Below are 12,489 nucleotides of genomic sequence, written 5' to 3' on the forward strand. Positions count from 1 at the left end.
ACAATATTGTCCTCAAAGAAAACAAAACAGAAATGAGAATGTTTCAAGTCTGTTCTACAAAACCAAGCTGAAAGATATATTCCAATGGGTAGTAAGTTCAAGAGGCTAAAATTAAAACCTATGTGGCTTACAGCTGATGTTAAAAAAGCCATAAGGAACAAGAAAAGGGCATTCCAAAAATATAAAAATCATTTGAAACCTATAAAGAATATAACAAAAGATGTTAAAAGGAAATAAAATGTGCAAAACTTAAAAAAGAAAACACAGATTGCCAAGAAAAGTAAGACAAACCCCAAAAAATGTTTCAAATATATTAATAGCAAAAAGATCAGATCTGAGCATGTAGGCCCCTTCAAGGATGTCCCTTGGCTGGTAACTGGGGATAAAGACAATGCATATTTACTAAACACTTCTTTTTAGCTCTGTGTACACGAAAGAAAATGGCAGAGCTCAAGTCCAAATTCATAATAGCAATGTCACTGCCTCAAATGAGTCACAATGGCTCACAATTGATATGACTGAGAAACAGCTGGGAAAAATTAAGGTTGACAAAGCACCAGGACCTGATGGATTACATCCACGTGTCCTCAAAGAGCTGAGCTCAGTTATTTCAAAGCCATTGTTTCTACTTTCTAGAGACTTTTTATTCACTGGCAATACCGATTGTGGTTCCTATCTTCAAAAAGGGAGCAAAGTCATTACCAGGTAACTACAGACCCATTAGTTTAACATCCATAGTTGGAAAGGTCTTAGAGAGTTTGATAAAGAGCCACATAGAAGAGTTTCTGCTAGAATATAATATTATAGCCAGCATGGCTTCAAGAAAGGCAAAAGTTGTCAAACAAATTTATCTCTTTTTATGAGGAAGTAAGTAAACAGGTAGACAATGGAATAGCAGTTGATATAGCGTACCTGGACTTTGCTAAAGCATTTGACACTGTACCCCACTGACGGTTAATATGCAAGTTAGGGGGGACTGCGCATGTGCGTGGACGGGTAAGACACTCTCCTTCAGGCTCCCAGTCCAGCACCCTGCATACGGCTATCATATCACAGCTCTCCAGCATTAAAATGGGACGCAGATCACAGCGCAGTGTCAGGCAGCAGGGAGACATACCTCGGCCACGTGAAATCGGCTCCTTCTTCCATAAAACCGGCTCTTTGGAGGAAACATCAGAGGATTCCCCTCCCCCCAAGATGGCGCCTTCATCACCAAGTGCTCCTCTCGGCTCTCCACAGGACTTGCATACCAGCTCTTCTTCCAGCTGTGAGTAACCTCCGATCAGTGGGGGGTCTAGAGGGGAGCTGCTGCAGCACGACTCAGAGGACACCACGTCTGTCTGCCTGACTGTGCAGGCTAACAAGGGACACAGGAGCACAGCAGCATCCCCCCTCAGGAGGGGGGCTGCTTCTAGCAGTGGCAGTGAGGGGGAGGAGGGGGATGCTCCCTTTACTAGGAAAGACTTGCTGGCATGCTTTGGCAAATTTGAACATACTATTAAAGAAGAAATGGCTATGTGATATATGCAATGCACCGGTCTTTGTTTCCCCATACTTACCATTGTTCAGTTTTGTCTTACTCTGAGATTTTATTGTTTCTATCTATGTGGTTTTTATGTATTGTGTTCTTTTTTCCCAATAAAATAAAAATAAAGAATGTTAAAAAAAAAAATATGCAAGTTAGGGTCGAGGTTTAGAAAAGTCAATCTGTAAATGGATAGAGAACTGGCTTAAAGATCCCATTCAGAGAGTTGTAATTAATGATTCATACTCTGAATGGTGTAAGGTTATTAGTGGTGTAGCCCAGGGTTGGGAGCTAACAACATGCATGCTTCATACTGTCTAGGAGGAATACATATGGGGAGGTCAGAAACGGAAAAGGATCTGGTAGATCATAGACCTAATAACAGCATGCAATGCCAAGCTGCAATATATAAAGCTTGTAAAGTACTTTCTTGTATTAAAAGAGGAATAGACTACAGAGATGGAGACATTATCCTGCCCCTGTACAAAGCATTGGTCAGACCACATCTGGAATATGCAGTCCAGTTTTTGGCACCAGTTCACAAAAAGAACATTGTCGAATTGGAGAGAGTGCAGAGAAGGGCAACTAAATTAATAAAAGCAATGGAGTAGCGCAGCTATGAGGAGAGATTAGCTGAACTGAATCAATTCTCCCTTGAGAAGAGACGTTTAAGGGGGATATGATCACCCTGTATAAATATATAAACGGTTCATATAGAGAACTCTCTTCCCCATTATTCACTTTGAGATCATTACAAAGAACAAGAGGGCACTCCTTGCATCTGGAGGAAAAGAAGTTTAAGCTCTGGATAAGGAAGGGATTCGTCACTGTAAGGTCTGTGAAAATGTGGAATCAGCTCCCTCAGGAAGTAGTTTTAGCAACTACTATACATTGCTTTAAGAAAAAGCTGGATGTTTTTTAAAAGCTGAGAATGTAACTGGGTATTAAGGCTTTAAAGTATGGATTTAGGAAGGAATTTTTTTCCCCTGTTGAAGCAAATTGTACCAGGGTTTTTTTTGCCTTCCTCTGAACCAACTATGTCTTATAGTGTTTTATATCTGGGATATGTTTATTTCTCTAGTGGTTTGAACTTGATGGACCTATCTCTTTTTTCAACCTAATCTACTATGTAACTATGTAAAGCTTTCTCTTATATTTTACACATATTTTTTACTCTTTCAGGGAATAAGTAAGGGTTTTTTTTGTACCCCTGTACTCATTCCCCAGGGTTGGATGGCGGAGATTATGAGTCTTCTTATTAAAGGGGGCTTCCAGATTCCAAAGTCCTGCTAAAAACACTACACTACTAAAAACCCAATTGTTTTTAATGGAAGCTTTTTTGTGGCAGAAACATTTACATGCGTTTTTAAAACAGTCCATGTAGATCTAGCCTAAAAATGAAAAGACATATATACTTATAAATATTTATATCTTTTCATATTTTTATACTATATTTATATGTATTTATAAATTTATCAGAGATATCTTTACATGAATTTATTTCTATATATGTATATAGATATATGTAAATAAAAAATATATATATAGATATATATCTATAGAAGCAAACAAGAACGTGGGTGGATGATCTAGTACACTGGCAAAAGCGAGGTCTCACCCGCCAGATTACTCAGAGATTTATAACCAGGCAGATCCTCGAGTCAGGAATCGTAAGCTATTAGCTAAGCTCTTATGTAAACAGCTGAAATCATTTAACTCTTTCCAAACCTGAAAATATAAGGTCATATAAAAATATGCCTATTTCTAAGCTAATATACAGTATATGTTTGAAACATTTGAACACATCCACTTTCAAACAGTCCATAATTCCCCCTATCCCGAAGAAACCCTCACTAGACCCCTCCCTACCTTCTAGCTACCATCCTATCTCCCTTCTACCATATGTTTCAAAACTTCTTGAGCGCATTGTCTACAAAAGACTCACTGATTACCTGAGCACCAACTCTCTCCTTGACCCTATCCAGTCTGGTTTTCCAGCGATCCTTACCAAAGTGGCCAACGACCCCATCAGAGCTAAGTCTCAAGGCAACTTTTTTCTCCTCTTTCTCCTTGATATTTCCTCTGCTTTTGACACTGTTGATCACCCTCTTCTAATACAAATCTTGCGCTTCATTGGTATCAGTGACACTGCTCTCTCTTCGTTTGATTCCAATCTGTCTGACCACTCCTTTCAAGTTTATTTTAATGGTAATTCCTCCTCTCCCACTCTCCTTCCTGTTCGTGTTCCCCAAGGGTCAGTCCTTGGACCAGTTCTCCTTTCTCTGTACACCTCCTCTCTCGGTATCCCCCTTTGGTGTACAGTATCTGTATGCTGATAACACTCAAATCTATCTGTCCACCCCTGACTTGTCTCCTTCTGTCCTGGATAAGGTCTCATGCTGCCTGTCAGCCATCTCATTATAGATGTTTGACCAATTCCTGAAACTCATCCTGGATAAAACAGAACTCATCATCTGCCTCCCCTCAAATTCCAAATCTCCCCCTGACATATTCCTAACTGTTAAGAACACTGTTATTCATCCCTCCCCTCAGGCACGTTGTCTTGGCATCACCTTTGATTCTGCCCTCTCATTTACCCCCATATTCAGAACATTTCTAGGCCCTGTCACTCTCTCCTACACACCATCTTCAAAATCTGACCCTACCTATCCCCAGAGACCACCAAACTCCTTGTACACGCTCCTATCATCCTTCGTCTGGACTACGGTAACATCCTCCTCCTGGTATTCCACCCGACTTTCTCCTCTACAATCTATTATGAACCCTGCAACTAGACTCCTATAATCCATTCTTGCCACCGCTCCTCTTCTGCTGCATCTCTTGCAGTTTTCTTCACTGGCTTCCATTTCACCTTAGTGTCAAATTCAAGTTCCTGTGCTTTGCCTTCAAATCCTTCCACAGTTCTTGTCCCCCTTACCTTTCTGACCTGTTAAAAAAATACTTCCCCAGCCGCTCTCTCCGCCCCTCCGATGACCTACAACTGACTTCCTCACTCATAACCTCATCACACGCACTGCTCACAGACTTTTCTAGAGCTGCCTCAACTCTCTGGAGCAGTCTTCCTCGTCCTCTTCAGCTTGCTCCTACTTTCTGCTCATTTAAAAGAGCACTCAAAACCCATTTTTTTCTGTCTTTTGAAACCGTCACTACTTCTCACTACTACACTACATATCTCCCCTCCTATTTTGTGTTACTTCCCCCACCTCCTAGATTGTAAGCTCTTCGGGGCAGGGTCCTCTCCTCCTGTGTCACTGTCTGTATTCGTCTGTCATTTGCATCCCTAGCAGTCTAATTCCGTCCAAATTTCCATGCAAAAAGCAGTACAGTTTTTTGCATGGAAATTTATTTTTCATTGTAGGCTGTATTTCTTAGGCATAAATCACTGATAAGAAACTTTAAATATCAAATCACAAAAATCTGTTAAAAAATATTTAAACATGTTATGTAACTGTAGAGTAGCATATATATATATATATATATATATATATATATATATATATATATATATATATATATATATATATATAGCTCGCTAATGTCAAGCTGTCGGACATGCGCGCCTTGCAGCGCACCATTATTTCAGTTGATAAATGTCGAGAGAATACACCAGCGTATGCCGGGATGCCGGATAGCAAATATGGACGCTCAAACGAACTTCAGATTTTGCTTGATGAATCTGGCCCATTATCTTAAAGTAAAAAAAAAGTTTGATGCTAGGTCCACTTTATGTGTGATAAAACATATCTATTTTATAACAGCCAGTGTTCTATCATAGGGCTAAACTAGCCTAATTAGTTTAAAGATGTACATCCAAAGTTCACTATACCTCTGTAATGTGTGTGTGAATAACGCTATACCGTTTTCAATTAGATGGTACCTGACAGGTTATGAATTATTGGTTCAGTAATTATTTCAATCTTTTATTTTAGCTTGGAGACTTGATTTCCCTTCCTGCTGATAGTCCACTGCCTGCAATTTCTGGTCACGTAAGTCATTTTTATTATTTAAATAACACTTTGTTACTAAAGTGCTTCTCTCATTCATAAGCTATCATTTATCCCCGTATCTGTTTGTAGTGAATATACATTTATTTTCATAGATTGCTAAATTCTTACCTATATTTTTAACAAAAGTTTCACAGGATGTCAAATCTTTAATGTAAACAGCCAGTAGATTTTAGAAACCAATGGAAAAAGGAATACCTTTACAATAAAGCTGAACGCCAAGCACAAAATTTTGGTCCCTGGATGCAACCTTACTGTGGTTTTTCAGGTCTGCTTTGCAGGTCTGTAATATATACTATAGAATTTATATAATTCATTGAAAGCATATACACATCTGGAGTAGAAAATATTCTCCTAGGTAATATTTGACTTGAAAACTCTTATCAAATTTTAAAGAAATATGTTGATTTTAGGGGAAATTAAACTTATTTTTAATTGTTTTGCTGGGAATATATTGGGAATCACTGGGATTCAAATGGAATTCACTGGGAAAAAAAGCATGCAAAGTTTGTTAAAGTGAAAGCAGAATTGAGATATATATGTATATATATTTAGACACCAAGGCAGGATTGGAGGTGGAAGGGAGATATATTTGCCCAGGATTCCTCTTTTCTGTGAGGTATATTTGCCCAAGATTCCTCTCCTGTGTGAAGTAGCAGGTGGAAGACTCTCACCTGTGAGATAATTAATGAAGAAGCACTGAGGGTTGGGATATAACAGAGCCAGGAGCTCAGTCTGTCAGCTTGGCTTGGAGAGACACAGACAGGGGTCTGTGTGAGAGTTGAGCTCTGTTTGGAGACACAGACAGGTGGACTGTGTGAGTTCAGCTCTGTTTGGAGACACAGACAGGCAGGCTGTGTGAGGAGCAAGGTTTTCTTTTTCTGTTTTGTTATTTTATCTGCAACCTTCAATAAACCTGGCTGCAAGAGAGCTGGGTTTTCAATGCTGGGTTTTGCTGACTATCAAATATTCATGTGTTTGCAAAGACCCTGAACATAGTATTGAGGGAAGGGGGGAGAGGGTAGGGTCAGGAATTCTATTGGAGATTTTATTAATATTTTATGATTATTTAGTAATCAAGGGGTTAATTGGCATGTCTCCTATTCCACCCCCAATGCTTTTAGATACAATGTTTTTTTTTCTTAAGTCAATCTTTAGTCAATCTGAAGTCAAAATCTCTAGACATATAATGTATAGATATATAATGTAAATAACATGTATTCTATGTCTTTAGGATGTGTTTAAACTGTAGTGATTTTTTAAAATTAAAAAAATAGAAAAAGAGAATGGCTATTCCCCCCCCCGGCTATTAAAACCAGATCATTTTATAAGTTCCGGACTTGTGTGTGCCCCCTTTCTATCCATACCAAATGCCCTGGAATCTGGTTTGCCAAAATGTAACCCATTTCCTATGGAATACTCAGACCCTTGCCTCTCCCAACTGTGGTAAGGAGAGGTCCACATTCCCCAAAACTTGAACCTGTGTTGTGGGTGTCTAGGACCAGAAAGCTTATATGGAAGTCTCCTTTATTAGATGGGTGAGGAATGAGTGCATAGTACTCCTTACCTATTACCAGAAAAGATTAAAAAATCTCTAGAAAAAAAAAGACACCCCACACAAGAATAACATATTGTTATTCTATTTTTTTAACTTATCCTTATCTTTGTAGAATGAGCAAGGTCCAAATTTCATGATGATTGCTTCCATCATTGGCTGCTCCCGCCATTGTACAAAACGAATCCTGTAAATTGTTAGTTAAGGACAGTTGTCTGCTTTTACTACTGTAATTCAAACTTATAGGGTTAATTAAACCTATAAATCACCTTTTTAGTGCAATTCACTCAAAAGTTCGATTAAATTTAGGGTGAATGTTAATTGAATCGAATTTATACAAATTTAATTATGCTCACTCAGTAGTAGCATATTAATGTCAGTTTCAGTATATTGGTAAAACTGGAGGGAGAATTAGAAATTTGAGTGGGAATAAATTAATAAATATTATGAGAGGATTAAAAGAGACCTATGGGAATGGCCAAGGCCACATAACCTGCTCTCCTCCAATTAGAGGTATTTTTTGTAATGCACCTGGGCACACAAACCACAGGCAACTCCAGGAAACCTTTTATCAAGCTTTATTGTGTTGTCATAAAACAAGGCAAAGGTCATACACAGAAGATCACTATGATAAACATGGTACATATGGATAGGGCAAAGGCAGCTTAGGAACAATCCAAGGTCAGGGCAGGCAGCAGGCAAGAGTAGTCAGAAACAATCCAAAGTCAGGGCAGGCGGAGTTCAGGCAGAATCAGATATCAGACTGATTCGCTATCGATATTGACACAACAGAGGTTATTGTGAACACAAAGAACGCACCCAAGCACACTGTACACACAGAGGCTTATAGCGGGGCAATGGTGTTTAGGACAGGTTCTCCTTAAATGACCAGAGTGCAAAATGACCTTGAGCCACCTGGCGCCGTTTGATTGGAGGATGACTGAATTCAAACTAACTATTTCCCGCCCTGCAGTGAGGCAGCCAAGTGCCTCGCACACGGTGGGTAAAAGAGGCACGCATGGTAGTGCGCGCACCTCTTCCCACAGCACAGGAGTGCTGAGAGCAAGAACATATCTGTTCACATCCATAGGGATGCTGGGGATGCCGCCTGGCAGTAGCTCGGCCAGAACGGATCCCTCCGCCAGCAGGGAGACACGCGCTGTGAGCAGGGCAGCAGCCTCAGCCATGCTGCCTGCTGCAACGGCGTCTCCCTCGCTGCCTGTGATTCCCAAGCTCGCTGGACAGGTAAGTGCCTTACATGTCTTGAGCTGAGAATACCTTGCTGGAATTTTCCTGGATGAGGAGTGCATCCTGAACATTATAAATCCAATGGGCTATAGTGTGCACAGTGAAATGCAGTGTATCAGAGAATAGATATTACTTGGGTATACAAGCCTTTTACTGTAGTTCTCAGTTAATTGTTTTTTCGTAATTATACATTTTTGGTTTTGAAAATATGGTAAATTGAATACAAAGAAACTAAATTATGCTAATACAGTCATATAGAAAAACATACAACTGCTGAAAAAACAATAATGAGGTATACTTTTATTCTGATTTACAGGGATATCATCCTTTCCCTCATCTGACTCCAGGTTCAGACACAGATTATGGATCAGCAAATGTAAGTTTATTTTGTTCTGCTGTAACCATTTTATGTTTTGTTGTATTATGATAATAGTTACAAGGATTAATCAGAACAACATTTTTTTGCCATATATACAACTGCAAAAAAACATGACTTCTACCCAAATATCATACTACTAAATTATACTGTATGTGTGTGTATGAACACTTTTTATTACTTATCGGTGTTGAAATACTAATCAATTGATCAATTATTGGTCATTTCTATTGTTGTGCTCCAAAGCACAGCTGTAAAAGAGATAATACAGGCTAGGAAACCTTACCCAATCTTTACAGTTTGTCTGATATAATCTATTGGCAGATCTGTCACCATATAGAACTTCTTACTCTATTACATATACAAAGATAGAACCTCTATTACATATACAAAAATGTTCTTGTGACTTTGACCTCTTTTTTTGTTTATTTATACTTAAAATTTATTTATATTTAAAAATCTATATAGAAAACCCATATTAAATGCTATATTGCTTTCGATGTAAAAATAAATCACTAACAGCCTTTACTCTTCTCCATCCCATACCCAATTGTTCACTATATAAAAAAAGAAGCTTGACTATAGTAAACTTTATAATTTGAGCAGTGATTCTCCTGGGCTGGTCCCTCCAGACAAAATTGCAACTATTTGGGAATATCTCTGAGCCTCTGACTTCCCTACCCTAACTTCGGAATCCATAGAATTGTTGGATAAACCGATCACGCTCACTGAGCTACAGACTGCTATAAAGGTACACAGATCCCTGCTGACCTCTCACCTATTGTGGAACCTAATTGCTTGCCGCTTCTCAACCGTATTAGAAAAGACCTCCAGAAATGGCGACAAATTGCCTTTACATGGTTTGGGATGTGCAACATAGTTAAGATGAACGTTATTCCTAGAGTGTTGTGTATGTTACAGGCCTTACTGGTGCATATATCATTGAGTTTATTATAAGTAAGTTCAGGTCAGAGTTTATGTGGTTTGTTTGGTCTATGGGTTCTCCTTGGATAGGAGTCAAAATTTTGAGACTTCCAAAGGCAAAGGGTGGTATGGCTTTTCCGGACCCTGTCTTGTATCAGCAAGCAGTCCATTTTACAAGGCTGTTGGATTGGTGGAATAACAGAGGGTCTAAACTCTGGATAAGATTAGAAGATGCTCTTTTACCCACCCCAACTGATGCTTCAGCCTGGGCCCCAAACACAGTCAAAGCACCTATTTTGCAACACCCTCTGAATGGGACAACTCCTAAGGTAGTCTCCCAGTATCTCTCCTTACAAAAGATAGTTGGCTATCCGTCTCCATTGTCTCCGATGCTGGGTAGTCCAGATTCCCATCGGGAATAACCGATAAAGTTTTTCGTCAGTGGAGAGCCAAGGGTGTCTACAGGGCAATCAATTTCATACAGGATAGGTCATGGTGCCCTTTGTCTGAACTACCTCCTTTGTACCCGTAGTACCATATACAACTTACGTATGTGTTGCGTGCCCTTCAACAGCCTACAACCTTCTGCCACACCTAGTTGTCTGTGGAAAATCTTTGTTTAATGGGGAATCCCTTGAAGGGTTCCTTATCCAATGCATACCAGCTTTTGTTAGCAGTGCACACACCTGAAACCCCTGGTTTTGTGACCAAGTGGGAGACTGACCTTAATATGCAATTCTCGGAAACCCAAATAGATATGTTGCTTCACTTTAGCCATAAGGCTGCATTTTGCAATAAATACCAGGAAACGAACTACAAGTAGGCCACTAGGTGGTACCGAACACCCACTAAACTGGCTAGGATTTATTCTCAAACTGATAACTTATGTTGGAGGTGTGGATCGGCTCCTGGTACGTTGTTGCACATTTTTGGGGAATGCCCTTTCTTGTCTATGCATTGGTCTTCAGTGGCGGACCTTGTCTATAAGCTCACAGACATTAATATGCAAAATAATCCTGTTTTAGCATTATTCCATGTCTCTGAAATGTCAAAAAAGGCATATAAACACCCTTTACTGGAACATTTCTTGAATGCTGCTAAAACATGCAATCCTGGTATGTGGAAGTGTGATAAACCGCCAACCTTTGAACCGTGGTTAAGGAGGGTGGCAAAGATTTATCAGATAAAAGATTTGATGACAACAGGGACGAATCAGAATGACAAATTTTACAGACTTGGTATTATTTGGTTCAATTTAGTAAAACTGTGGCAAAAGATAGAAAAAAAGCAAAAGAAAACTAGGCAAAAAGATGGAGGACCAGAAACGGAGCGTGCGTCATCAAGAGCAGTAGCAGTGTGTGGCCCCTGGTCAGCTATTGCCAGGGAGACCGCATTGCTAAGTGTCATGGAGAGCTGGGTGTAGTGCATTGTCAATGCCTCCCAGAAGTGTGTAATACAATTTTAGTAAATGGAGTGCTGACAGGCGGCAGCAGCAGGAAGAGGCGGTGGGCCCTGAGACGGAGCGTGGACCGCATTGGTAACTGGCATCCAGAGCTGGGTGTAGTGCATCGTCAATGCCACCCAGAAGTGTGTAATACAATTTTAGTTAATAGAGTACTGACAGATGGCAGCAGCAGCAAGAGGAGACGTGGGCCCTGAGAGGGAGCATAAACCTCATTGGTAACTGGCATCTAGAGCTGGTTGTAGTGCATCGTCAATGCCACCCAGAAGTGTGTAATAAAATTTTAATGAATGGAGTACTGACAGGCGGGGACCGCATTGGTAACTGGCATTTAGACTTTGATGTAGTGCATCGACAATGCCACCCAGAAGTGTGTAATACAAATATAGTGAATGGAGTACTGAGAGGCGGCAGCAGCAGCAGCAGTAAGAGGAGGTGGTGGGCTCTGAGACGGAGCATGAACCGCATTGGTAACTAGCATTTAGAGCTGGGTGTAGTGCATCGACAATGCCACCCAGAAGTGTGTAATAAAATTATAGTGAATGGAGTACTGACAGGCAGCAGCAACAGCAGTTGGAGGAGGCGGTGGACCCTGAAAAGGTGCGGGGTTCGCATTGGTGACTGGCGACTAGAGCTGGGTGTAGTGCATTGACAATGCCACCCAGAAGTGTGTAAAACAATTATAGTGAATGGAGTACTGACAGGCGGCAGCAGCAGCAGTAGGAGGAGGTGGTGGGCCCTGAGAAGGAGCGGGGACCACATTGGTAACTAGCATTTAGAGCTGGGTTTAGTCCATCATCAATGCCACCCAGAAGTGTGTAATACAAATATATGGAATTTGTGATTAAACATAGGAGGACCAGACCAAGATGTTTTGTGTTTCAGCACAGACACGGTAGGAAGGTAGATGATATTGCTAGTTTGCATCATGAAGTGGATGACATGAATGTCAACCCTCAATCTTACAATACTTAGCTGAAAAAATAGCCAAAGGCAATGGTACCTATCAGTTTGGCAGTACTGGGGGTTTTCATCTGCAGTTTGTTGGCCTCCCGGAAGCAGCAGAAATTTAAGTATATTGCCAGCTGGCACAATGGCAAGTATAACATTGGCGATGAATGCCACCCCTGTACGTTGCGATAACTAGCGGAAAAATTCAACCAAGGCAGGCTGAGCCACAGATCCAGAACAGAAGCAGTGTGGGTTCTCAGAGGCATCTTGGTTGGCCAGTGAGTGCTTGTGTCCATCAATCAGTAACCTCTGCAGTGGGGGTATGATAGCTGTTAGTAACCCACCTTTCGTTCATTTTCAAAAAGGTGAGGCGATTGATATTTTTCGGCGACAGTTGTGATCGGCTGTCCATGACCACTCCGC

The 12,489-nt window shown here is 40.5% G+C and overlaps 1 protein-coding gene across 4 annotated transcripts in view; it reads left to right on the top strand.

The window, feature by feature from the left end:
- The window catches only part of COL15A1 (collagen type XV alpha 1 chain), a 493,232-nt gene that overhangs the window by 388,748 nt on the left and 91,995 nt on the right, over positions 1–12,489 (top strand). For all 4 annotated transcript variants that reach the window (XM_072411944.1, XM_072411942.1, XM_072411943.1 and 1 more), the window contains 2 exons: positions 5,476–5,532; positions 8,670–8,729. In XM_072411944.1, the coding sequence (XP_072268045.1) occupies positions 5,476–5,532; positions 8,670–8,729 (117 nt within the window). The remainder of the gene's footprint in view (positions 1–5,475; positions 5,533–8,669; positions 8,730–12,489) is intronic.

Source organism: Pyxicephalus adspersus, chromosome 5, assembly GCF_032062135.1.
Source record: "Pyxicephalus adspersus chromosome 5, UCB_Pads_2.0, whole genome shotgun sequence".
Taxonomy (NCBI): Eukaryota; Metazoa; Chordata; class Amphibia; order Anura; family Pyxicephalidae; genus Pyxicephalus; species Pyxicephalus adspersus.